The sequence below is a fragment of the Blastomyces gilchristii genome (assembly GCF_000003855.2).
Source record: "Blastomyces gilchristii SLH14081 genomic scaffold supercont1.1, whole genome shotgun sequence".
NCBI lineage: Eukaryota > Fungi > Ascomycota > Eurotiomycetes > Onygenales > Ajellomycetaceae > Blastomyces > Blastomyces gilchristii.
In genome coordinates, this window is record NW_003101682.1 from 5,286,860 (window position 1) to 5,314,796 (window position 27,937).

General features: G+C 30.6%; 2 protein-coding genes across 2 annotated transcripts; both read right to left on the reverse strand.

The window, feature by feature from the left end:
* Positions 1-10,809: 10,809 nt before the first annotated feature.
* On the reverse strand, positions 10,810-11,064 carry BDBG_16146 (uncharacterized protein; the record flags this gene model as incomplete). The annotated part of the gene is made up of 1 exon (XM_031724151.1): positions 10,810-11,064. One exon carries the CDS (start codon positions 11,062-11,064, stop codon positions 10,810-10,812), a length of 255 nt encoding a protein of 84 aa, XP_031575893.1.
* Positions 11,065-15,184: 4,120 nt separating this feature from the next.
* On the reverse strand, positions 15,185-15,717 carry BDBG_00583 (uncharacterized protein; the record flags this gene model as incomplete). The annotated part of the gene is made up of 2 exons (XM_031719951.1): positions 15,185-15,503; positions 15,683-15,717. 2 exons carry the CDS (start codon positions 15,715-15,717, stop codon positions 15,185-15,187), a joined length of 354 nt encoding a protein of 117 aa, XP_031575894.1.
* Positions 15,718-27,937: the final 12,220 nt, after the last annotated feature.

A 27,937-nucleotide genomic window follows, 5' to 3' on the forward strand; every position in this document is an offset into this window, starting at 1 on the left:
AAAGTAGTGATATTAGTGATAGAAGAATTTCACTATTATAAGAAGCTTCTGATTATAAATATTATAGTTAATCTCTGTGAGTTGCATCTTTCATAAGAAAAAGATCACTGAAACTCAGTTTCTATTTAACTGTAGTTATAAGACTATTTCTGAAATTGTAAAGAAGAAGACATCTATCTTTAATCTGATTAAGAGTAAGAGATCAAAGTGAAACAGTATTACTATATCTATAAATATCTATTTTAATCTTATAAAGATCTCATGAGCTTCTGAGATAAGAAAGTTCTCACAGTTCTTTCTTCTTAACAATCTTTTTATTCTTCATTTATAAGATAACTTCTTCTTATTTTCATTCTTCAGCATGTCTGTAAGAGTCAAGAAGATTCTCATAAATACAAAGATAAACTATCTATAGAAATTCACAAAGCTTAGAAAGATCTGAATCTTATAAATACTAGTTAACTCTGATTATAATACAATAGTCTCAATCTGTGAAGATTTCATCTGAATATTATCTATAGTAATTACATATTCTAGAAAATTAATCTGACAGACACTGAAGTTGCATTTTATAAGCTTAATATACAGTTCTGTCTTATCTAAGATCTTTAATACACTTTGTATATACTCAGTATGTTCTTTCTTCTTCACAGAGTATATTATCACATTATTCAGATATATTATTATAAAGACATTCAGATATATACAAAGTGTTTTATTAATAAAAGACTGAAATATTATAAGAGTATTAGTCAGATCAAAAGACATTATTAGATATTCAAATAATCTCAGTGTAGTTCTAAGAACAGTCTTTCATTCATTTTCAGACTGTATTCACAGCTGTGTATATACATTGATCATATTCAGTTATATAAAGATAATAGCTTTTATGAGACAGTTGATTACATTCTCAATCAGAGACAGAGAATAGTAACTCTTTATTATCTTGAAGTTCAGATCACAGTAGTCTACACACAATCTGAGATCTTTATTCTTCTTCTTCATGAATATCACAGAGACTTCTACAGAGGTCTGTGAAGATTAGATAAAGTCATTCTTCAGATTCTTCTTTACATAGGTCTGTAAGACCTCTGTCTCATGATGAAAGAGCTTATAGATTGATTCTTAGAAGAGTTTCTACTCTTCTATTAAATTTATTATCAGATTCTTCTTACAATAAGAAGAAAGCTCAGCTGCCTTTACTGAGCTAAATATCTCTGTGAGATCTCAGTATTTCTCTGATATCTGAAGCTCAGTTTTCATAACTGCAAGATTCTCAGACATTTACAAAGTTATTATATAGATAGGCTTATCTTCTCTAATCAACTCTGCAGTATCAACTGATTCTATCTCTGTAAGTAAGTCTGTTAACACTGATCAGAAGTATAAACCTGACTTATAAACAGCTATGTGTAAATTGTGTCTTTGAAGTCATGTAAGTCTCAAGTACATGTTATCTGTGATGTCTATGATAATCACAGTTTTTATAAATCTTCTTCAGATTTTAGAGAGATCTTGCAATTCAAAGATAACTCTTATAAGTCTCTCATTTCTCAGATCTGAGTTCTCATATTCTGTTTATTATAAGAGCAGATTCTCAGTTTTCATCATTCAGCTTATTCACTCTGCAAGCTTTAGAAATACTACAGTGACCTGAGATTCTGAGTTCATCAATACTTTTCATACTTGCAGAGCAGTAGTACTGTGACACAGTCTCTTCTCATAAGTAAGTATTTTCATTGAGAGAGTAACAGATTCAGGTGTCAGCTTCAAGACTCTTAAGAAGACTATTACTGACTCTGTCTGTGACTTCTCAAATTTTTATTTTAATATGTTCAGATAGTTTGTGTGAAGATGTTCTGATTTAGAATAGATGAAATAGAGTTTCTTTTCCTTGATCTCTCTGTTGTATACTCTGTTTATAGAAGCTTATAAAGCTCTCTCTCTCTGCTCAGTAGTCAGATATGAATCTCTCTATATTTTATCATCTTTTTCTGATAAATCTGTTCTCTGTTATTCTGACTCTTATAAGATCAGTCAGTAATTCACTCTTCACAGATCTATGACTCTCACAGTGATCTGTAAGTAATGAATGAGAGTCATCAGTTTCTTCAGAATTAAGAACTTAGAGTCTTACTCAATGAGCTTATTCTGTATATCTTTATTCAGTCTCTTTATAAATATCATTATTCAGGTCTTGTTTCAGAGCTCTGTTTTCACAGATCTCAATTCATATCACAATTTCATGAAGTGCTGTGAGTAGTCTTTATCAGATTTCTCATCTCTTTTTCTAATATTAATAATTACAGTTCAGATGTTCTCTGTTCAGTTTACAGAGTCTCTCAACTTATTCTCTAGATAGATTTTAAGAATATATCAGTGAGATCTCTTATAATCATTCTCTAGATAATTCAGTCAGTTCTTGGCTTCAGTGTAGTAGAGATCTGTTATTATATAGATAACAGCTTCTTTATCTTTTATATTATACAGCTGAGCTTGTAAGTCAATTTCAAATACAAACTTGTAAAAGCTTTTATAAATTGTGATTTGATAAGTAATCTTAAGTGATCACAGTTTAAGAAAGTTTCTTTTCAATTTATAAGTATCTCTGAAGATAATGTCTAGAGACTCAGTTCAAGAGTGTTTATAAGCAGTAAGCATTTCTTATAGAAAAATAGCTCAATTCTGTAGAAGATGCTTAAGAAGGTTCTTTACTAAGATTGATTTATTTATAAGTTCAGAGAGTTTCTCTGTTGTAGATGTAGAGAATAATATTCTGTAAGTGATTAATAAGTTCTCTGAGACTTCTTTTATAAAGATTATTCATGATTCAGATGACTGCTTCTGAGTGTCTGTAGTAGAGTTCACAGAAATTGAAGTATGTGAGTTTCTAGTTCTTTCAGTCATAATAGGTGATTGCTGACTGACTGAGCTTGAAATGTAAGAATAAGTGCTCACAGGTGATTATTCAGGTGTTTACAGCTTGATGTAATATATACTGTTAACTACTAGAAGTATTCACAGTAGAAAGATAAAATATAGAGATTAAATGTATAATAGCATTCAAGCTGAGTTATGAATAGTATTCGCGAACTCCAGTCTATATAGTTGTGTGTAGCCAAGAGCCGCTAACTCTATTGATTACGCGAGAGATAGGAATAGAAGTAAAGGATCCGCGAGGAGCGGAATTTCTTACATGATTATACATGAATCATGCATCTCTTGTATTATTCAAGTGTGTAAGAGTTCAGAGTGAGAGACTCAGCATTGTTCACAGAATTATAGAGTGTTATTATTATTAATTGAACATTCTGAGATATCAGTTCTTATACATAGTTCTGAGGGAAATCAGAGTGCTTCTTAACATACTACTTCAGTGAGAATCTGAAGAAGTTCATCTGTCTGAGCTGCTGAATGTCACAGTTCATTCAGTGTAAGAGAAGTGAAGATATCAATGACAGTTCTAACTGAAGAAGCATGTATAGTTCTAATTGAAGAAGTATATATAGTGTCATGAACTGTTTCATCTTGATTAACTAGTATCTTCAGGTTCAAGAGCTGATGCTCTTAATTCATTCAGCAAGTATCTGTTACATTGAATGATATATCTTGCTCTTGTTGTGAGAGAGTATCTGTCATTGAGTTCTGACTGTCAGAACAGTAGTGTATTGTAAAATGAAAGCAGCTTAAGATCTCAGATTATTATATCTGTTATTCAGCGAGTTTACAGATAGTTGTGAAGTATTTAAGGTTCTTATAATCTGTGATTATCTCAAATTCAGAGACACTTTGAAGTTCAGAGTTTCATTCTTCTAAACAGTATATAATTGTGAGAAGTTTCTTATCATAGATCTCATAATTGCATTCAGCAGAACTCAGTTTCTTAGATATGAAGACACATGATTATAGAACATCTTCATTATTATATTACAATATCACTTCTTCTATCATATAGTCAGAGAAATTGATCTCAACAACTGTCTCATGATCAGAATTGAATATTATCAGCAGAGAGGTATTAATAAACATCTTCTTTATCTGTATAAATGCAGCTTCAGTGTCTGCTGATCATTGAAATACTCAGTCTTTCTTAGTAAGGTCTGTAAGTGATCTCATAATATCTGAGAAGTTTTGTATAAATTGCTGATAGAAGTTAGCAAATTCAATGAAGCTTTGTACATCTTTCACAGTATATAAAGCTTTTTATTCAAGAATGACAGAGATCTTCTCAGGATTTATTTCAATTTTCTTATCAGCTTCTATGATGAAATCTGAGTATTTAATACTCTTAACTTCAAAATCACACTTGTCAATATCAATTAATAGTTCTGCTTCTCATAGTTGTTGTAATACTCTGCACACATACTCTTGATATTCTTTTCTGAATTCATCAGTGAAGATGAGAATGTTATCTAGATAAGCAGATACAAACTTATTAAGAAAATCTCAGAGTACTCACTTGACATACTTCTGAAATGTACTGAGAATGTTAGTCAGTTCAAAGAGTGTGACTATTCATTCAAAGAGATTCTAACATGTTTGAAATGCTGTAAGCCATTCATCTTCTTCAGTGATACAAATCTTATGAAACACAGTGATAACATCTAGCTTTGTAAATCACTAAGCTTGTCTGATTCATGCTAGGGTTTTATTGATGAGAGATAACAGATATCAATCTTTCTTTGTCAATCTGTTCAGATCTCAGTAGTTCACACAGAATCAGAGTTCTTCACCTGACTTCTTTGCAAAGAGAATAGAAGCTGCAGCAGAAGAGTTACTAATATGTATAAATTTCTTATCTAACAGATCATTGAGTGTCTTCTGAAGAAGAAGAAGTTCATCTTAAGACATATTATAAAGAGAGTCTCATGATGATTCAGAGTTCTTACTATTCTTCTTTTTTAACTTGATACTGCGATTCACTTCTGAACCTTATAAGAGAGATAGATTTATAGCATTATTATTTTATCAGAAGACATCTAGATATTCATGATATTGTTAAGAGAGTTTTGTATGAGAATCTGTTATTATAATACAGAATAACTTTTCTAGAGTCTTTTTAATATTAGTCAGACTGATGAAATAGATTGATATATGATTCTGCTGTTAATAATTCTTTCAGTGACTTCTTTTTCTGAGCATTTTATAGATGTTGACAGAGATCTGTGTCAGGTTCATAGTCTTGTGAATATTATTCTCATGAACTCTATCATTATTAGAGAATATCAAGCTTCTGTTTCAAGTGTTCAATAAGATGCCTTATTCAGATAGTCAGGCAAGTTCTAACATAAGATTGTAATCAAGATTATCAACTTCATATATATAGATATCTTCATATTGATGTTCTCTCACATCTATGATCAGCTTCATCATGTAATAGATACAAATGTGTTTTGAATCATCAAATTCTGCAAGGAGTTGAGATCTTGATAAGAGAATATGCTGAAGGTTATGATGTCTTACAACTGAAGATTTTATCATTGCATAGTAATATAGACTGCTGTCTATCATGGCTTTCATATTATACATGTTATCAATCACAGTAGATATAAGAATCACATTCATTGTCATTTTCTTTTCAAATTGTTGTCATTCAATCTCTTCAAGCTCCTGTTTATGAATTTGAATAGAAGCTAATCTTTTCCCTGTTTCATCAGAGTATTCTTATAGTTATCTTCTGAATCTTTCTTCACTGCAATGTGATTGATGCGGACAGGCACTGATTCATTCTTTAAATGAGAAGACACTGATCTTTCTCTCAATTGAGAAGATGCTGATCTTTCTCTTGAGTGTGAAGACACATAGGTCAATCAGCAGTTGAAAGTGATGTGTTCTAATCAGTTACAGTTGATATATACTTCACATTGACATCAATCAGTGACTTCTTTAAAAGTGATCTCAGGGATTCAGAAGCCTGTTCAGACAGTGAAGATTCTTACTTATGTGTAGACATTTGAGTTCACTCAATTCATAGCATCTGCATCATTGTTATTTCTCAGTGTAAGTGTATGAGTTGCTGAGATGTAATGTCTTCTGTCACTGTTCTGTATACTCTTGTGCTTGATAAGACAGTTATTCATTGTCTGAAGCTGTGTGCAGAAGTTTTCATAAGTCTGGTCTTTGTCTATACTTACAAGAATCTGTAAGAGTTTAAAAGTTAATGTCTTCTTGAGCATGCTAATCTTTATTTGATTCTCTCAAGATTGATTATCTGCTTCTAGAATCTTGATGTTGAAGTCAGGAATAAATGTTGTAAGAGAAGTGTTTCTCTGTCAGATACTTTGTAATTCATCTAATACTTTCTATTGCATAACAGTGTCTGAGAATAGAACATCAAGATATTTCATGATATTATCAGATATTCATAACACTGATTCACATGCTTTTATTTATGAATGAAACTTCTGTTTCATACAATCTTTCAATCATTCATTGATATATTAATCTTGATTGATTAATGAACTGATGGCATTTTCATCTATACTTAGTTTCATGAGCATTTTCATTCTTCATGATGAGTAGAGAGTGAGATCAGAAGTATTGAAATATACAGAAGCATCTAAGTATTCTTTCAGCACTTTTGTATTTAATTCTGTAGATGTTGAAATTGTGTAAGTTAATTATTAAATCTCTTTGTATTGATGTTATTGAGTTGCATGCATATCAGCTATTTATTATTATTGTAGTTTCAACATTACTCAGAGCCACTATGACACTGCATTTATACTCATGTTCAAGAGTTCTTTCATATTATTGTTAGACATGATTATATCATTTATTAGATGTGAGATATCTGTGAAATCTGAAGAAGTATAATTATATGAATATCTTATACATCTGAGTGTCAGAACTCTCAGATCTTTCACTAATGTTCTCTTTGTAAGATCTTATTGCAGAGTTAGAGTGACTAATGAGTAAGCTTCTATTCAGAGACTCAGTGTCTGCTTAACTGTTTAACTGTTTCTCTATTTCTTATGTGTTGTTACATGTTCAGATATCTCTTGATAAATAATCATTTCTAATGAGGAGACAATGCATGAATAATTATTTTCTAATAAGAAGATGATGAATATTTTTCTAATGTAAGAGGCCTACACTGAATAGATTGATATGATATTGATAGGTCTTATATAACAAAGAGAAAAACATTAAAGAAGAAAAAGAAAGAGAAAGTGTAGAAATTAGTGATCAGAGTGAATATTTATACACATATGTAATGATGTATACAGTGAAGCTTCAGGGTGGAAGAATCTATATGTGTTCATGGCGGCCGAGGATCGGTGATTGAGAATGGCCGAGAATCAGAGTGTACATGTTTGATAGTGAAACAGAAGAATCTATGGAGTGAAGCAGAAGAATCTATGAAGTGTAATGAAATAGTCTATATAATTGATCGGGCGCAGCCCGCCACAATTCTCATTATACAGAAACAAGTGAGTCAATTACAACAGAAAATACTGCAATCAAGTATACTTTAACAGAGAACAGATAATCAGACTTCTATAACACAGATCACACACTCAGATGCAATAGATTTAGATCTGAATATTATTGCTAAAGCACTGAATTCTCTGAAAAAGAGATTCTCTGAGTGAAAATTTTGATATCATGAGCATCAAGCTTGTTTTAACTGCAGACATTCAAATCATGATGCAAAGAATTACACACAGTATACACAGTCAAGAAAAGTAAGAGAGTTAAAAAATTAGCAGAATCAGTGAGCTCAGAGACACTCACTGATATTCTATGAAAAGTCTTCAAAGTAAAAGAGATGTTTACATTAGATGATTCTCTGAATTCTGTGAATATTAAGAGAAAGCAGGCTTCTGACTGAGACACAGGCAAGGATGAAGCAGATGCTTATCTCAATGCCTTGAGACCTGAAATGTTAATGTATAGAGAGCACTTGAGTAAGAATTGAGAGATAGCTGCAAAAGTATTGATGAATACAGAAGCTTCTATATAATATATTAATGATTATATAACCTGAAGACTGAAAGAGGTTCACTGAGTGAAGAATTCTCAATACATAAGATTGTGTGATAATTAATATTTAATATTATCTGCAAGAGTAAGAGTTCTCTTGCATTTCAGATAATGATCTTGCTATATTTAAGTGTGAGAGCTGCAGAACATAGAATACAATCTTATTCTCAGACTCAATTGATTTCAAAGATTCAATTCACAGATTCATTAACATACATGTTATATACAGTTAACTGATAGAAAGAAAACAGTTCATACAATTCTATTAACTGATATGAGAAGGACATTTCACATCTCTGATATAGAAGGATTAAATCTGCTTACACATCAATAAGCAAAGAGAATAATTTACAAGATCTTATCTGAAAGTGTTCTGTCTGTCATATAAGATCTGAAAGCAGAGGAAACCAGAATAAAAGATATGTGAGAGAATAAGTGTATGAAGGAACTTCCGAAGAAGCATGAGAAGATCTTTTAGATAGATCTTTTACCAGAATTGTTACTGAAACAAGGATTTGTACATGAGATTAACACAGAGAATGTGAAATCAGTCAATGAAAATACATATCTTCTGTCACAAACATATTTCAAAGAACAGAAGTGTCAGATCACAGAGCTTTTAGAACATGGTCTTATACAACTCTCATCAAGTGTGTGAGACTTTCCAGTTCTATTCATGAAAAAGACAGATGAGAAGTAATGAAAATGTATCAATTATTGAGTACTTAATAAGCTTATAATCAAGAATAAACATTCACTGTCATAGATTCAACAACAGTTGAATACAGTTGAAAACATCTGATATCTATCAAAGATAAATCTTCCCTCAGAATACTGACAGATCTGTGTAGATGAACTGTCAGTATTATGAACTATATTTAATATACAATGAGAAAAGTTTGAATTCATAATAATATTATTCAGTCTGACAAATACATCTATTATCTTTCAAATGATGATGAATATGATTTCTTATAAACAGAATGAAACCTCATATCTTGTATATCTGAATAACATTCTAGTCTTCTCAAACTCATACAATGAATATCTGAAGTATCTTGATAAAGTATTTACAACTCTGACAGAGTATAAGCTCTAAGTCAAATTAATAAAGTATGTGTTTGAAATGAAAGAGTTGAAGTTCATAGAATATGTAGTGAGTGATGACTGTATACATCTCATTATGAAGAAATTGAATGTTATAGTGAATTAACTGTGACTGAGAAATGTATATTATGTATAACAGTTTCTTCAGTTGATCTCATATTACTGTATATTTATCAAAGATTTTGTATGAATAACTGTATCACTCTTAAATCTCTTAAGAGAAATAAAGACTAATCTGCAGAAGAAGAAGTTTTGATTAATCATCTGAAATATTATGTGTGAAGAGGCTTTTCTCATACTGAGAAAACATGTAACAACATTCTCAGTACTTATTTAATCAGATTATAATAAATCTTTCTACATTGAAACAGATACATCTGAATGAGCTATCAGAGACACTCTTCTACAGATGAGTAAGAATAACAAGCTGCACTCAGTGATGTATAATGATAGAAAACTATCAGGTACTGAACTCAATTACTCAGTGTATGAAAAGAAATTGCCAGTGATCAAGCATACACTGATGTTATAAGATAGATATATTGATAACAGTTATATAATAATGATGATCACAGATTATAAAAGCCTCATCTATCTACAATCAATGACAAAACCTTTCAAACACTTAGTATATTGAATCTCAGAGTTTCAAGTGTACAATCTTCATATTAAATACTGAAAGAGATTGAATACTGTAATATGACGCCACTGAAGCAGTGACTAGTTGACGGTGTCACATAGAAGTAGTTGTTTAAGAAGCTGTATAAGTGAGCTTGACTATCTTGCTTGAATAGTGAGCTCATAGGCTACAGAGTTATTGTGAGAATATCACAGATATAGTACTTAGTATACTAAGAAGATTGTATGAGACACATAGTAACTCTTGTATATATTTCAGTAGAAGAAAAAACAAATCACTGACTTCTTTGATAAGAAGTCAGTATCTAGCTATTCTATATAGATAATAAGTAAATACTCTTCTCTCATTTCATAAGTGAGAATAGCTGAAGTAATATCTCAGCAATGCCTCACTATCAAGAAAGAGTAATCTGCTAATCTTGTATAAAAGTGAGGTTCTCATATTCATTAATCAGATCTTTCTATGATATATCTGAATAATGTTATAAAGTGATTGAAAATCAGTTTAAACAGTCTGTGAGATGAATAAAATTATTCACATGAAAGTAATAAGCTGTGTGAAATCAGAGTGAGGTCTTGACACAGTCAGAGATATAATAATACTCTTCTCTTTAAGAGTATAGTTCTGATATTGTTAAGATTACTGAATTAGAAATTATCTTTGTTATATAGTAATAATTATCAATCAATTTAACAGCACATGTGCTGTATATAATATAAAGAAATAGATGAGTTCTTCTACTAACTGTGTAGATCTTTCTTTTTTCATCTTCATTTAAATTAAACACATGATAAGTGAGTTTCTTATATCTTGATTTAAAATATGAAAAATATAGTTAATAGTGACTTGCAGATCTCTCATCATATTTCATTCTATATATAAAATTTCCTGCAAAAGTGATGTATTTTAGAGATAAAACTAACAGTAGTGACAGGATTTTTTGAAAAGAACTCTCTTCTTTATGAAATATTTTTCTCTCTTCTTCTCTCATCTGTAATAGTGAGTGCATGAGAGCATCATTCTTAAGAGATAATAAGAGGCTTATTCTGATGTTTTCTAGTGAATAATAAACATCTTTATAATGCAGCTGCAGTCTTCATGATCATCAAGAAAGCCAGATTGAAAGTGAAGACAGCAGTGTCAATGAGCTGCAGAAGCACTGCTCTTATTATTATATTTTCTCTCTCTTCTGCATCTCTTACAGCTGCGGAGATAGTAGCTGTGTCTTGCAGTGAGATGTCATCTCTTCTGCTGACTAGTTTATCTGCATCTGGTCTATCCTCTGCTCTTCTCATCACTGTTGCGATGCCGCCCCCTCTCTCAATCAACATAGTGATGTATGACCTCATATGATCATTTGAAGAGAATCTCAGAGAGAGCTTGATTTCAGAAATAGTAACTCTGAGAAGCTCAATTCATAGTTTCTCTTCTGTGATATACCTGAGCCCTGCTCAGAATGCTGCTGAGTTAAGTCTGCAAAGTTCTGCAGTTTCTTTGTCTTCTCTCTGTGAGAAGGCTTCAGTACAGTCTCTGATCAGCACTGTCACTTATCTGCACTATACTAAATAGCTGAAGAAGAGAAGGATTTTATATACTTATCTCTTCTCTCACTTCTATTATTTCTGTTATATCTGTAACAATAACTTCTATCTCTCTGTAAGTATTACTTTACAGAAAGACATCATATTAGATCTGATAAGAAGCTCAGATACTCAAGTAGTACAGAACAAGAATTTCAAAGCTTTAAGTATTAACAGATTCTGTCAAGACTGAGAAGATCTCTCTTACTTATCTATAAAAGAAGATAAAAGTATAAGTCTCTGAGATAAAAAAACATCTCAGAATAACTAACTTTAAGAAGAAGTTAGTCAGCACTGTCATTGAAAGTACTGCAGAGATTAATTACTAGTTAAAGAGAATCTCACTTCAGTTGAAGCAGATGATTAAGATACTTTATAAGTTAATAAGTTAATACTTTTAGTATCTCTTATACTCTTTTATAGTATACTTCTCTGCAGTGCTGCAGTGCTAACTTCTTAGCAGATAAAGATACTAATACTGCAGACTTCAACAGTGAAGAATAAGTTTGATAAAGATATAATTATTAATAAGTAGACTCTGATCTCTCTTTTTACTTTTTCAGTGAGCTGCAGCTATATTAAGATAGTAGCAGTCTGTAGATTGATAATATTAATCTTTATTAATTTTAAATATCTCTTTCTTTTCTTATTTACTGCTTCAGGAATTTTATACTTATATAGTCTCATTAAACTTCTAAAAAATTCTTTAAGAGAAAATAGAAGAAGAGTGCTACAGAGTTTATAAGACACTGACTTATCACTGTGAGATCATCTCTAAAAAAAATCCTTTGAGAAAAAATGAGAAGTTTTAAGCAGTATTTCTTACTTAACATCTCTGATATATAATGAAGCAGTCTCTACTAGTCATCTCATAGCTTACAATCTCTTTCTCAGCATTTTTCAAATGCTCAAGCAGTTCTCATAAATTCTCTGATAATAAATAATCTTCTCATTTAATGAGATATTGAAGCTTACTATAATATGTTCACTTATTCAATATTTTCTTCATAAGATATTCAGTATTACTCTTAATCTTAATATTATTCAGCTGAGACAGCTTCACTCTGAGATATTACTTATAGAGCTTTAAATAGAAAATGTGAAAAACAGAATGAATTGATTTCAATTCTGTAAGTAATTTCAACTTATATATCTGCTTACTTATCACTCTTATTATTGAGAAAGATTCTAGTTATCACTCACTGAGCTTCTTACACAGTCTTATTATCTTAATATTCTTTGCTGAAAGTAGCACTTGATTCTCTATTAAGAACTTCATTAAAAGATGTTTTTAATTATAGTATATTATCTATTACTTCTGAGTGTGATGAATACTTTTCACTGTCTTCTCATGAATTTTATTCAAAAGTTTCAATCTCACTTTTACTTCTGATACTGAGAAGTACTCTGTTCTTTGTATCTATTCAATATTCTGACTGTCTATCTCTTTCTTTGAAATATTGTCTATGATGTTACTAAGTAATGAAGAATTATATTTATAATTAGTATAGAAAGAAGATATCTTTAAGATTATATTCTTTATATTATTATATATGAATTCAGCAGTTAAAAGATGTTTGAGCTAATCATTCTAATAATATAAATTGAATACTTGAAGATGCTGTTCTAGTGTCTGATTCTGATATTCAGTCTGATTATCTGTCTGCAGATGAAATACAGTACTGAGAAGACATCTTATTATAAAATAATAGTAAAAAGCTGATCAGTATTTACTAATAAAGAGAGATTCTTAATCTATTATCAATGATTTCAGAGCACTGTGATTATAAATAATAGTATTTAAAAATAGATCAGTTAATTCAGAGGCTTTAATCTTTTTATAAGTAGAGATATATTTAATTATCTTCATAAACTGATTAATAATAATTAAAATTGAGTTATATTCTTTAACTCTTATTGACTTCAGTAGATTAACTATGAAATTCATTAATAGATTCTGTCATGAGCTCTTTGAAACAGGCAGTAATCTCAACTTACTGTATTATTTATACTGCAGAATCTTTATTCTTTAACAGATATTATAAGTCTTAATATACTCTTTAACATCTGTTCAGAGCTTGTTCTAAATATATTTATATTTTAGAAGCTTCTCAGTCTTCTCTAATCTAAAGTGTTCTGTATAAGAATTATTATAATGAATTCTCAATAACTTCAGACACACTGCTTTACTATAAGAGATGAAGACTGAACTATTCAGCAGTAGAAGTTCACATTCTTCTAGTTATCAGTGACTTGATTTCTTAGCAGTAGTATCTCAATCAGAGTCTGTCTCTTTCAAGTTTAAATCAGATTCTTTTCTCTTTAACTTCTGAATTCAAGCTGTAGTAGAGATGTGCTTCTTCTATAACTTATCAATAAATTTCAAAAGTAGTTAAGTTAAAAGATTGTAGACTGTTTCATTCTTTATCAATTCAATGATTATAAAATATAATATAAGAAGCTCATGATTTTCAGTGTCAGTCTTTTACAGAGACTCAGGTTTTCTTTCATCTTCTATACTGAGTCATACAGCTGTCTTATCAGCATCATTTCTGAGCTTCATAGAATCTCAACTCTCTGCAGCCAGCTTCTTCTGTAGTAATAACAGAGATTCTTTTATAGAATTCTTCTTCACATTAATAATATTATAATCAGGTCATCTAGACAGTGTATCAGCAGAGTTAAGCTGATCTGAACAGTATCAGATATAGAAATTATACTTTAAAAGCAGCTCTACTCATCTGACTTGACATTCTATTATACTCTTTATTATTAAGAAGTAATACAGATTTACATAATCAGTGAGAACTTACACTGAGTACTTACTACTCTGAAGATAATATTATCAGATCTTAAAGAATTTGTAATGTAGTGAAACTGAAGCGGTGGCTAGTCAGCGGTGTTATGTAGAAGTAGTTGTTTGAGAAGCTGTATAAGTGAGCTTGACTATCTTACTTGAATAGCGAGCTCATAGGCTACAGGGTTATTGTGAGAATATCACAGATATGATACTTAGTATACTAAGAAGATTATATGAGACATGTAGTAACTCTTGTATATAGTTCAGTCAGAGAAAAAATAAATCACTGACTTCTTTAATAAGAAGCCAGCATCTAGCTATTCTATATAGAAAATAAGCAGATACTCTTCTCTCATTTCACAAGTAAGAATAGTCAGAGTGATATCTCAGTGATATCTTATTATCAAGAAAGAGTAATCTGCTAATCTTGTATAGAAGCAGAGTTCTTATATTCATTAATCAGATCTTTCTATGATATATCTGAATAATGTTATAGAGTGATTGAAAACTAGTTCAGACAGAATGAAATCATCTGTATAAAAGTGATGAGTTATGTGAAACTGTAACAGAGTCTTGACACAGCTGAGAGTGTGATAATACTCTTCTCTTTAAGAGTATAGTCTCTATACTCTTAAGATTACTGAATTAGAAATTATCTTTGTTGTATAGCAACAGTTGTCAACTGATTAACAGTATATATACTGTATATAATATCAAGAAATAGATGAGTTCTTCTGCTGACTGTGTAGATCTTCTCTTTCTCATCTTCATTCAAATCAAACATGTGATAAGTGAGTTCCTTATATATTGATTTAAAATGTGAAAAATATAGTTAATAAGTGACTTACAGATCTCTCATTATATTCCATTCTATATATAAAATTCTCTGTAAAAGTCATATGTTTTAGAGACAAAGCTAACAATAGTGATAGAATTTTTCAAAAAGATTCTTCTCTTCTCTGTAATACATTTTTCTTCTCTCTTCTCATCTGTAATAGTGAGTGCATGAGAGCATCATCCTTGAGAGATAATAAGAAGCTTATTCTGATATTTTCTAGTGAGTAAACATCTTCATGATGCAGCTGCGGCCTCTGTAGCTGTCAAGAAAGCCAGGTTGAAGGCAGAGACAGCAGTATCAATGAGCCGCGGGAGCATCACTCTCATTGTCACACCTCCTCCTGCTTCTCTTGTGATTGTGGTGGTAGTTGCTGTGCCTTGCAGTGAGGTGTCATCCCTTCTGCTGGCCAGTTTGTCTGTGTCTGGTCCTTCCTCTGCTCCTCTCACTGCTGTTGTGACACTGCCCCTCTTTCCAACCAACACAGTGATGTATGACCCTGTGTGATGATTCAGAGAGAACTCTGAGAAGAGCTTGATTGCAGAGATAGCAGCTCTGAAAAGCTCAATTCATAGTTTCTCTTTCATGGCATATCTGAGCCCTGCTAGACTAACCGTGTGACCGTGTCTGAGACCAGGACCAGATTTTTTGATAGTCTCATTACCAATTCGACTGATCCCATTACACGGTTTTAACATTAGATAGTAGTCTCATACTGTTCCAGTGAGACTTACTGTCTACTCTTGTCACATTTTCCAAATGGGACCATGATTTCCACTTCTCAATTTAAATTATTTTTATTGCTTTAAATGACTTTAAATCTCATTTGAGCATTATCAAAAAGTGTTACTTTTTTAAAAATTAAAAATAGTCTAAAAAAAACCTTAAAATGTCTAAAAATAGTAACTTTATGCCAAGAATGGGACTAAATGAGACCAAATGAGACCACTTTCTCATTTTTTTCAAGTCATGGTTTCATTTTAAGATCTGATATATAGTCACTTTACATGTTTTTTTAATAGCCAGTCCCAGCGGGATTCACGCCAAGAAATGTATGGGACCAGATCAAATAGGATCAAACATGAAATTCATGGTCCCGGCGGCCAGTCTAAGCCCTGCTCAGAATACTGCTGAGTTGAGTTCACAGAGTCCTGCAGTTTCTTTATCTTCTCTCTATAAGAAGGCTTCAGTGCAGTCTCTGACTGATATCACTACTTATCTACACTGTACTAAGCAGCTGAAGAAGAGAGGGATTTTATATATCTATTTCTTCTCTCACTCTTATTATTTCTGTTATACTTGTAATAATAACTTCTGTCTCTCTGTAAGTATTACTTTATAGAAAGACATTATATTAGCTCTGATAAGAAGTCTAGATACTCAAGCAGTACAGAGTGAGAATCTCAGAGCTCTAAGTATTAATAGATTCTATCAAGGCTGAGAAGGTCTCTCTTACTCATCTGTAAAAGAAGACAAAAGCATGAGTCTCTGAGATAAAAAAACATCTCAGAATAACTGATCTTAAGAAGAGATCAGTCAATGCTGCTATTAAAAGCATCACAGAGATTAATCACTGATTAAAGAGAATCTCACTTTAATTAAAGCAGATAACTGAGATGCTTTATAAATTGATAAGTTAATACTTCAAGTATCTCTCATACTTTTCTACAGTATACTTCTCTATAGTGTTACAGTACTAACTTCTTAACAGATAAAGATATCAGTGTCAGAGACTTCAACAGTAGTGAATGAGTTTGATAAGAGTATAATTATTAATAAGTAGACTCTGAGATTTCCTCTTTTTACTTTTTCAGTGAGCTGTAATCTTATTAGAATAGCAGCAGTTCACAGATCAATAATATTAATCTTTTTATTAATTTCAAATATTTCTTTTCTCTAACTACTTCAGGAATTTTATACTTATATAGTCTCATTAAACTTCTAAAAAACTCTTTGAGAGAAAATAGAAGAAGAGTGCTACAGAGCTTATAAGACATCAGCTCATTATTATAAGATTATCTCTAAAAAAACTTTTTAAGAAAAATAAGAAGTCTTAAGCAGCATTTCTTACTCAATATCTCTGATATGTAACAGAACAGTCTCTACTAGCTGTCTTATAGCTTACAATCTCTTTCTCAGCATTTTTCAAATGCTCAAGCAGTTCTCATGAATTCTCTGATAATGAGTAATTTTCTTATTTTATAAGATATTGAAGCTTGCTGTAATATATTTACTTATTCAATATTTTCTTCATAAGATATTCAGTATCACTCTCAATCTTGATATTATTCAGTCAAGATAACTCTGCTCTGAGATATTACTTATAAAGCTCTAAATAGAAAATGTGAAAAATAGAATGAATTGATTTCAATTCTATAAGTAATTTCAACTCATATATCTGCTTACTCATTACTCTTATTACTGAGAAAGATTCTAGTCATCACTCACTGAGCTTCTTATACAGTCTCATTATCTTGATATTCTTTACTGAAAGTAGTACTTAATTCTCTATCAAGAACTTCATTAAAAGATATTTTTAATTATAGTATTTTATCTACTACTTCTGAATACAGTAGATGCTTTTCATCACTTTCTTATAAATTTTATTTAAAAGTTTCAATCTTACTTTTACTTCTAATACTGAGAGATACTCTATTCTCTGTATCTATTCAATATTCTGACTGTCTATTACTCTCTTTAAAACATCATCTGTGATGTCACTGAGTAATGAAGAATTATATTTATAATAAGTATAGAAAGAAGATATCTTTAAGATTACATTCTTTACATTATTATATATAAATTCAGTGATCAGAAGATATTGAAATCAATCATTCTAATAATATAAATAGAATGCTTAAAGATACTGTTCTAGTATCTGATTCTGATATTCAGTCTGATTATCTGTCTGTGAATGAAATGCAGTACTGAGAAGACATCTTATTATAAGATAATAGTAAAAAGTCAATCAGTATTTACTAATAAAGAGAAATTCTCAATCTGTTATCAATAATTTCAGAGCACTGTGATTATAAATAATAGTATCTAAAAATAGGTCTGTCAATTCAGAGGCTTTAATCTTTTTATAAGTAGAAATATATCTGATCATCTTCATGAAGCAGTTAATAATAATTAAAATTAAGTTATATTTTTAACTCTTGTTAACTTCAGTAGATTAACTATGAAATTCATTGATAGATTCTGTTATGAGCTCTTTAAAACAGGCAGTGATACTAACTCACTGTATTACTTATACTGCAGAATCTTTATCTTTTGATAGATATTATAAGTCTTAATATACTCTTTAACATCTGCTCAGAGCTTGGCTTAAATATATTTATATTTCAGAAGCTTCTCAGTCTTCTCTAACCTGAAGTGCTCTGTATAAGAATTATTATAATGAATTCTTAATAACTTCTAATGCACTGTTCTACTATAAGAGACAAAGACTGAATTATTCAGTAGTAGAAGTTCACATTCTTCTAGTTATCAGTGACTTGATTTCTTAGTAACACTGTCTCACTCAGAATCTGTCTCTTTTAAGTTCAAATCAGATTCTTTCTTCTTCAACTTCTGAATTCAAGCTGCAGTAGAGATATTTCTCTTCTATAACTTATTAATAAATTTCAAAAGTAGTTGAGTTGAAAGATTGTAGATCATTTCATTCTTTATCAATTCAATAATAGTAAGATATAATATAAGAAGCTCATGATCTTCAGTGTTAATTCTCTGTGAGAATCTGAGTTTTCTTTCATCTTCTATACTGAGTCATGCAGCTGTCTTACTGATGCTGTTTCTAAGCTTCAGAGAATCTTAACTCTCTGCAGCCAGCTTCTTCTGCAGTGATGACAGAGATTCTTTTATAGAATTCTTCTCTGCATTAATAATATTATAATCAGACTGTCTAGACAGTGTGTTGATGAGATTAAGCTGACCTGAACAGTATCAGATATAGAAATCATACTCTGAAAGCAGCTCTACTCATCTGGCTTGACATTCTGTCAAGCTCTTTGTTGTTAAGAAGTAATGCAGATTTGTATGATCAGTGAGAACTTGCACTGAGTACTTACTACTCTGAAGATAATGTTATCAGATCTTAAAGAATTTGACAATTACTAACATCTTCTGATTATGAGTATTATATCTTCTCTGCATGAGTGATAACTTCTTGAAGAAGAAGATCACTAATCTTTATTCACAGTATTTTATAGACTTCATGAAAAAGTCTTCTCTCACAGACAATTCATTATCTGTTTCTTCAGAAATAATTATTCTCTGATTCTTTCAATGTTGAAAGGTCTTCAGTGTCAACTGTGAAAAGATTTCACAGACTTCATTCTCAGATGTATCAGTCTCACACTGACTGAGTAAGTCAGAATTAAAGTGATTCAGTATTATGATATCTGTAAAAGCTTATTTCAATTCTATAAATATCTACACAGTGTCTTAAGTGAGAATAAACAGTCTTATTTTTCTGTCTTTCACACTTCTCTTTAACAGATCTGTAAGAGAGATAGTAATTCATGAATATGTATAGATGAATTATCTGTAGAAATTCACAAATTCTAGAAATATCTGCATCTTGTGATATGTTCACAGCATCAGTCAGTTCTTAATAACAGAGACTCAGCTTCTGTTCATTGAAATGCTGTTCATCTCAATAATATAATCTAAGAAATCAATCTTCTGCATGTAGAATGAGCATTTTTCAGTGTTTGTAGAAAGTTGATACTGTCTCAAGTGACTCAACACTTCTCAAATATGAGTATCATATTCTTTCTCTGATTTTAAGAATATTATAATGTCATTCAGATATACTATGCAGAAGACATTGACAAGGTCTTACAGTATCTCATTTATATAGATCTGAAAGATAGCTGAAGTATTATAAAGATCAAAAGATAAAACAAGATATTCAAAATTGCTGTACATAATATGAAAAGCTGTTTTTCAAACATCATCTTTATTAACTCTGATTCTATGATAGATATCTTGTATATCAATCTTTGAGAACATCTTTGCTTCAGATAATTGATTGATCATCTCATCAATCAATGATAATAAATAGCAATTCTTAATCATCATCTTATTGAGACCTCTGTAGTTTATACATAAGTGTAGTCTATCATTCTTCTTGAGCATAAAGAGTATAGATGTCTCTGTCAGACTCTTTAATAAGTGTATTCAGTTCTTTAATTACACTTCTGCAAGATATTTGTGTAGAACATTCAATTTCTTTATAGATAAGTTATAAAGAGATCTGTACAGTGCTGTTACACTGTCTTCAAGACAAATCTTATATTGTATCTTAATGTCAGAAAACTTCACTGCTTCTCTTTCTGAAAAGACATTCTTATAATCTGTAAAGAGATGTTATATATATTCATCTTCAATGACAGATACTGCTGCTAATCTTACAGTGAGAGTGATGACTTCTTCATCTATCTTCAAGTCTCAATCATCTACTACACAGTATATCAACTCTATCTTTTTCTCAAGATTCTTTCAATGACACTCTTCAGATTTCTCTATCACTGTCTCTTTATTAGTGAGATAGTATTACTACATATGAGTAACTCAGTCAATAAGAGAATTGTTTTCTCTCAATTATAAAAGATCTAGAATGATATTCTCATCTATGATGTTAACTGTATGAAGAAGCAGACTGCTTTTCTTGAAGATTTCTTCTAAGTCTGTGATCACATACTTTACTTGAATTATGTTAAAATAGTGATATTTCATTTCATTAGTAAATTTTACATGATCTGATAAGTCTATCTTCTTTCAATTCTTTATCAAAGAAAAGAAATAGAATATAAAGTTAATATTCATTCTGAAGTTAAGTAGACATCTCACTGATATCTTCTTATTCAGAATATACATTGTGATTATAATATAAACTCAGAGATGTGAGAATTATTAATTCTTCATTTCTTTCTTCTTTATCTTTCACAGATACATTTATCAGAAGAGAAGTCAACTTTAAGAAGATATCTTCTCAGTTTCTTCTCTTCTTCAGCTTCTTATAATCACTGATATAGTGATTATCAGCTCTGCAGTTGAAACAGAGATCTTTATCAAATCTTTTTTAACATTTCTTTACAGTAAGTGAAGAATCAGAATACTTAAAATTCTTCTTTACTTTCTTTACACTGAAGCTGTCATGACACTGTTTAAATTCTGTCATTGATTGCTTAGAAGAGATCTTGTTAGTCTTTTTCTTAAAGAATTGATTATTCAAATAGATCTGAGAAGCTAGGTTGACAAGCTCAGTATGATTAATTGATGAACTCTGATATTATAATATTATTATTCACATCTTATGAGTCAGCTTTGTGAAATAAAGCTGTGTTTTTAATTGATTCAAATCATCAGTCAATTTCTCTCAATATTCTTCAAATCTTATATTAAAATCAGAAGAATTCTTATTATCTCATTAATATAATGAGTTGAACTACTATACTGCTGTGAAGTCACAGTTGCAGTAATCTTTGATTTGATTCAGTAGAAAGTTCTTAAATTCTTCTCAAGTTATAACAGTATTAATACACTTAAGCTCTCTCTTCTTAATAGTTCAAGTAGTTGCAGAGATGTCTTCAAGAAGATTGACAGTGTATATTACTTATATCTCATAAGTATTATACTGACTTTAGTTAAGATGAAATTTTCATTCAAGAATATGAATAAAGCTGTGAAATTCAGATAAGATATTTCTCTTATATCTCAGAGAATCTCTGATCTTAATCTCTCTATCTTCATAATAGATATAGGTGTGTAGAGGCTGCAGTGATAACAGAGTGATAGAAGAGCTCATATCAAAATATGCAGCAGGTTCAGAAATCTCAGATTTCTGCTGAGATAGAGATGTACACACTCTAGAGAATGATGTAGTGTTTTCTTCAGAGAGTGAGATCAGATCAGTTCCAGCATGAGTGTATGAGATCATATCAGTCTGTTAGAGCTCAACTGATTCAAACTTGTAATTAGATAGAGTGATTTGAATTGTAACATAGCAGAACTGAAGCAGTGACTAGTCAGTGATATCATGTAGAGATAGTTGTTTGAGAAGCTGTATAAGTGAGCTTAACTATCTTGCTTAAATAGTGAGCTTATAGACTACAGAGTTATTGCAAGGATATCACAGATATAATACTTAGTATACTAAGAAGATTGTATGAGATATGTAGTAACTCTTGTATATATTTCAGTTGAAGAAAAAACAAATCACTGACTTCTTTAATGAGAAGCCAGTATCTAGCTATTCTATATAGACAATGAGTGAATACTCTTCTCTCATTTCATGAGTGAGAATAGTCACAGTGATACCTCAGCAGCATCTCATTATCAAGGAAGAGTAATCTGCTGACCTTGTATAGAAGTGAGGTTCTTATATTCATCAATCAAATCTTCCTATGATATATCTGAATGATGTCATAGAGTGGTTGGAAACTGGGGACAGGATGGAATCATCCGCATGGAAGCGATGAGCCGTGTGGAACCGCAACGGAGCCTTGGCGCGGCCGGGAGCGTGACAGAATTCAATAATTACTAATATCTTCTGATTATAAATATTATACCTTCTCTGTATGAGTAATAACTTCTTGAAGAAGAAGATCACTAATCTTTATTTACAGTATTTTATAGACTGTGTGAAAAAGTCTTCTCTCACAGATAATTCATTGTCTGTATTCTCACAGATAATTCATTGTCTGTATTCTCACAGATGATTATTCTCTGATTCTTTTAACATTGAAAGATCTTCAGTGTTAACTGTGAAGAGATTTCACAGATTTCATTTCTGAATGCATCAGACTTACACTGACTGAGTAAGTCAGAGTTAAAGTGATTCAGTATTGTAATATCTGTAAAAGCTTGTTTCAATTCTATAAATGTCTGCACAGTGTCTTGAATGAGAGTAAATAATTCTGTTTTTCTGTCTTTCACACTTCTCTTTAACAGATCTGTAAGAGAAACAGTAATCTATGAATATGTATAGATGAATCATCTGTAGAAATTTGTAAATTCCAGAAACATCTGCATCTCACAGTATATCTGTAATGCTGATCAGTCTTTAATAATGAAGCCCTGACTTCTGTTTATTGAAATGCTGTTCATCTTAATAATATAATTTAAGAAATCAATCTCCTGCATGTAGAATAAGTATTTTTCAGTGTTTATATAGAGTTGATACTGTCTCAAGTGACTCAACATTTCTTGAATATGAATATCATATTCTTTCTCTGATTTCAAGAAGATTAGAATGTTATTCAGATATACTATACAGAAGACATTGACAAGGTCTCACAGTATCTCATTTATATAGGTCTGAAAGATGACTGAAGTATTACAAAGATCAAAAGATAAAACAAGATATTCAAAATTACTGTACTTGATATGAAAAGCTGTTTTTTAAATATTATCTTTGTTAACTCTGATTCTATAATAAATATTCTGTATATTAATCTTTAAGAATATCTTTGCTTCTGATAATCAATTGATCATCTTATTAATTAATGATAATAAATAGTAATTCTTAACTATTATCTTATTGAGATATCTGTAGTCTACACATAGACATAGTCTATTATCTTTCTGAGATACAAAGAGTATAGATGTCTCTGCTGAACTCTTTAATAAGTATATTCAGTTCTTTAATTATGCTTTCTCAAGATATTTATACAGAATAGTCAATTTCTTTATAGACAAGTTATAAAGAGATCTGTATAACATTATTACACTGTCTTCAAGATGAATCTTATATCATATCTTGATATTAGAAAACTTCACTGCTTCTCTTTCTAAAAAGATATTGTTATAATTTATAAAGAGATATTATATATATTAATTTTTAATAACAGATACTGCTACTAATCTTGCAGTGAGAGTGATAACTTCTTCATCTGTTCTCAAGTCTCAATCATCTATTATACAGTATATTGACTCTATCTTTTTCTCAAGATTCTTCTGATGAAACTCTTCAGACTTCTCTATTACTGTCTCTTCATCAGTGAGATGATATTATCACATCTAAGTGACTTAGTTAATAAGAGAATTATTTTCTCTTAATTACAGAAGATCTAGAATAACATTCTTATCTATAATATTAACTGTGTGAAGAAGCAGACTGCTCTTCTTAAAAATTTCTTCTAAGTCTATAATTACATACTTCACTTGAATTATGTTAAAATAATAACATTTCATTTTATTGATAAATTTTGCATGATCTGACAGATCTATCTTCTTTCAATTCTTCATTAAAGAAAAGAAATAGAATATGAAGTTAGTATCTACTCTGAAGTTAAGTAGATATCTCACTGATATCTTCTTATTCAGAATATACATTGTGATTATAATATAAACTTAAAGATATGAGAATTATCAATTCTTCATTTCTTTCTCTTCTTTATCTTCTATGAATATGTTTGTTAGAAGAGAAGTTGACTTTGAGAAGATATCTTCTCAGTTTCTTCTCTTCTTCAGCTTCTTATAATCACTGATATAGTGATTATCAGATCTGCAGTTGAAATAGAGATCTTTATCAAATCTTTTTTAATATTTCTTCACAGTGAGTGAAGAATCAGAATACTTGAAATTCTTCTTTACTTTCTTCATACTGAAGTCATCACAGCACTGGTTAGATTCTATTATTAATTACTTAGAAGAGATCTTATTAGTCTTTTTCTCAGAGAATTGAATATTTAAATAGATCTGAGAAGTCAGATTGACAAGCTCAGTGTGATTAATTAATAAACTCTGATACTATAATATCATTGTCTGTATCTTATAAGTCAGCTTCATGAGATAAAGCTGTATCTTTAATTGATTCAAATTATCAGTCAATTTCTCTCAATATTCTTCAAATCTTGTATTGAAATTAAAAGAATTCTTATTATCTTATTAATATAATAAGTTGAACTGCTGTGTCACTGTGAAGCTGCAGTTGTAGTGATCTTCAATTTAGTTCAGTAAAAAGTTCTTGAATTCTTCTTAAGTCATGATAGTATTGATACACTCAAGCTCTCTCTTCTTAATAACTTAAGTAGTCATAGAGATGTCTTCAAGAAGGTTGATAATATATATTACTTATATCTTATGAGTATTATACTGACTTAAATTAAGACAGAATTTTCATTCAAGAGTACAGATAAAGCTGTGAAATTCAGATAAGATGTTTTTCTTATATCTCAGAGAATCTTTGATCTTAATCTCTCTATCTTTATAATAGATGCAGGTGTGTAGAGGCTGCAGCAGTGACAGAGTGATTAAAGAGCTCATGTTAAAATATACAGTGAGTTCAGAAATCTCGGATTTCTGCTGAGATAGAGATGTATACACTCTAGAGAATGATGTAGTGTTTTTCTCAGAGAATGAAATTAGATCAGTCTCAGTATAAATGTATAAGACTATATCAGTCTGTTAGACCTTAACTGATTTCAACTTGTAATCAGATCAAGTAATTCAAATTATAATATGATAAAACTAAAGTAATGACTAGTCAGCAGTATTATATAGAGATAGTTGTTTAAGAAGCTGTATAAGTGAGCTTGACTATCTTACTTGAATAGTGAGCTTGTAGACTACAGAGTTATTGCAAGAATATCACAGATATGATCCTTAGTATGCTAAGAAGAGTGTATAAGACATGTAGTAACTCTTGTATATATTCTGATAGAAGAAAAAATGAATCACTGACTTCTTTGATAAAGAGTCAGCATCTAGCTATTCTATATAGATAATAAGCAGATACTCTTCTTTCATTTCATAAGTGAGAATAGTCAGAGTGATACCTCAGCAGTATCTCACTATCAAGAAAGAGTAATCTGCTGACCTTGTATAGAAGTGAGGTTCTCATATTCATCAATCAGATCTTCCTATGATATATCCGAATAATGTCATAGAGTGGTTGGAAACCGGTTCGAATGGCCTGCGGGATGGATGGAATCATCCGCATGAAAGCGATGAGCCGTGTGAAACCGCAGCGGGGCCTTGGCGCGGCCAGAGGCGTGACAAATACTGTCATGTCTGATACAATCAGTTGCAGACTCAATTTCATGAGTGAGAGTTCTGCAAATCAGATACAAGGAAAGTTTGTATTAATCACTCTGAGAGAATACAAGAAATCAGAATAAGTGAATACAATAATCTCTTACTTGAAAAATGATAAGATATTGAATAATAAGTATCTTATAAAAGTAGTAGAAGAGATGATTTCAGACTTCAAGCTGAGAAAATTGAAAAACAATATTATACTTTATCATGATCTAGAATATGTGAGAGCTCTCTATCTAGAATATTTATTTAGACACAACTTAATGACTTGCATGCACAAGGAATTCAGTCACTTAGAAAGCTCTGAACTTATAAACATACTCAAATCAAGAGAACACTGATCAAGCATGAGTGAGAATATTCAGATGTATGCTTACAGATATCTGAATTACCAGATCATGAAAGAATCTAAGAAAGAGTTGGAATATGAGAAAGTACAATATCAGATAAAATGTATAATACAATTACTTAAATAATGACAGATGAACCTTATAGACATATTACTGCAAACATCAAATGAAAATTATTGAATAATCACTGCTATTGACTACACTACTGACTGGCCAGTTGTGAAAGCAGTTTCAGAGATGACAGAGAAGATAATAATGAAGTTTCTACATAATAAGATCTATATTAACTATGAAATGCTGTATGAGATTCTAACTGATAATAATGTGAATCTTATAGAAGAAGTAGTAAGGCATTTCATAAGCCAGTTATAGATAAGATATTATAGAACAACATCATATCATCTGTGAATGAATAAGAAGATGAAATGCTTGAATGAAATCTTGAGTAACATGCTGATAAAATATCTAGTGAGTAAGTCTATGAGATTATGAAATGAATATCTTAGTCAGGCAGTATTAATCACATGAATTCAGCAGCATGCAGTCTTCAAGTGTTCATCATTCTATCTGTTGTATAAGTTGTATCCGCACATTCTGAAGAATGCTTCAGAAAAAGTGAGAAAGACAACAGCAGTTGCAGACACAGCAGTTGCAGACATGAAATCAAGATTGAAAGAGATTAGTCATATACATGTAAAAGCTAATGAGTTACTTCTGAACTGAGCAATTCAATCAAAAAGAATATAAGACTCACTAGTTAAGAAATCAAGTCTCAAGATGAGAACATGAGTTCTTATATACAATGAGAGTTCTGAGAAGTTTCAATCTAGATAATTTAAGCTCTATAAAATACTTAAATCACATTCTCTGAGAACATACACATTGAAGGAATCAGAGAAATGAGTCTTACATAGCTTAATAAATAATTCACATCTTATAAAGATGAAGATGTAAGATCTGAGTGAATTATAATCATTCACAGCACTATTATCAGCATTGAAAAAGAAGAGACTTACAATTGAAAAGCCTTATAAAGTAAGAGAAATCATAGACACTTATGAATCAGATAATCTCACTTATTCTGATCTTTTCACAATTATAAGAAAAGAATAGGGAGAAATGAAGAAATCAGATAAATATCACACTTTAATAAGTGATAAGACTGTAGCTGATTGTATGATAACATGCTACAGACAGCAGATACAACACAGTAAAGAGCAGTCTCAGAGCAGCAGACTTGCACATGAATCAGAGTATAGAAGAAAAAGGAATTCAGAGTTAAATTCAACTGTTTATATCAGTTCAATTGCAGAGATAACAGAGGATGAAGTATCTAAAACATCTATAAACATATGAGATCAAGTCATCTCAATCTCTGATAATGCTCAGAGATTGAATGAGATTAGTTTTAATGAGCTATTCACTGTAGTGATCTGAGTGAGTGAAGAGAGACAGTATAATACACAAGACAGAATCACAAGATAAAAGCTGCTGAACCTAGTCACTGAATACTATATTATATACAGATTGTGTAAGAGTAGTGACTAGCAGACAAAGCAAAAGTGTAAGAAAAGAAAAGAGAATAACTCA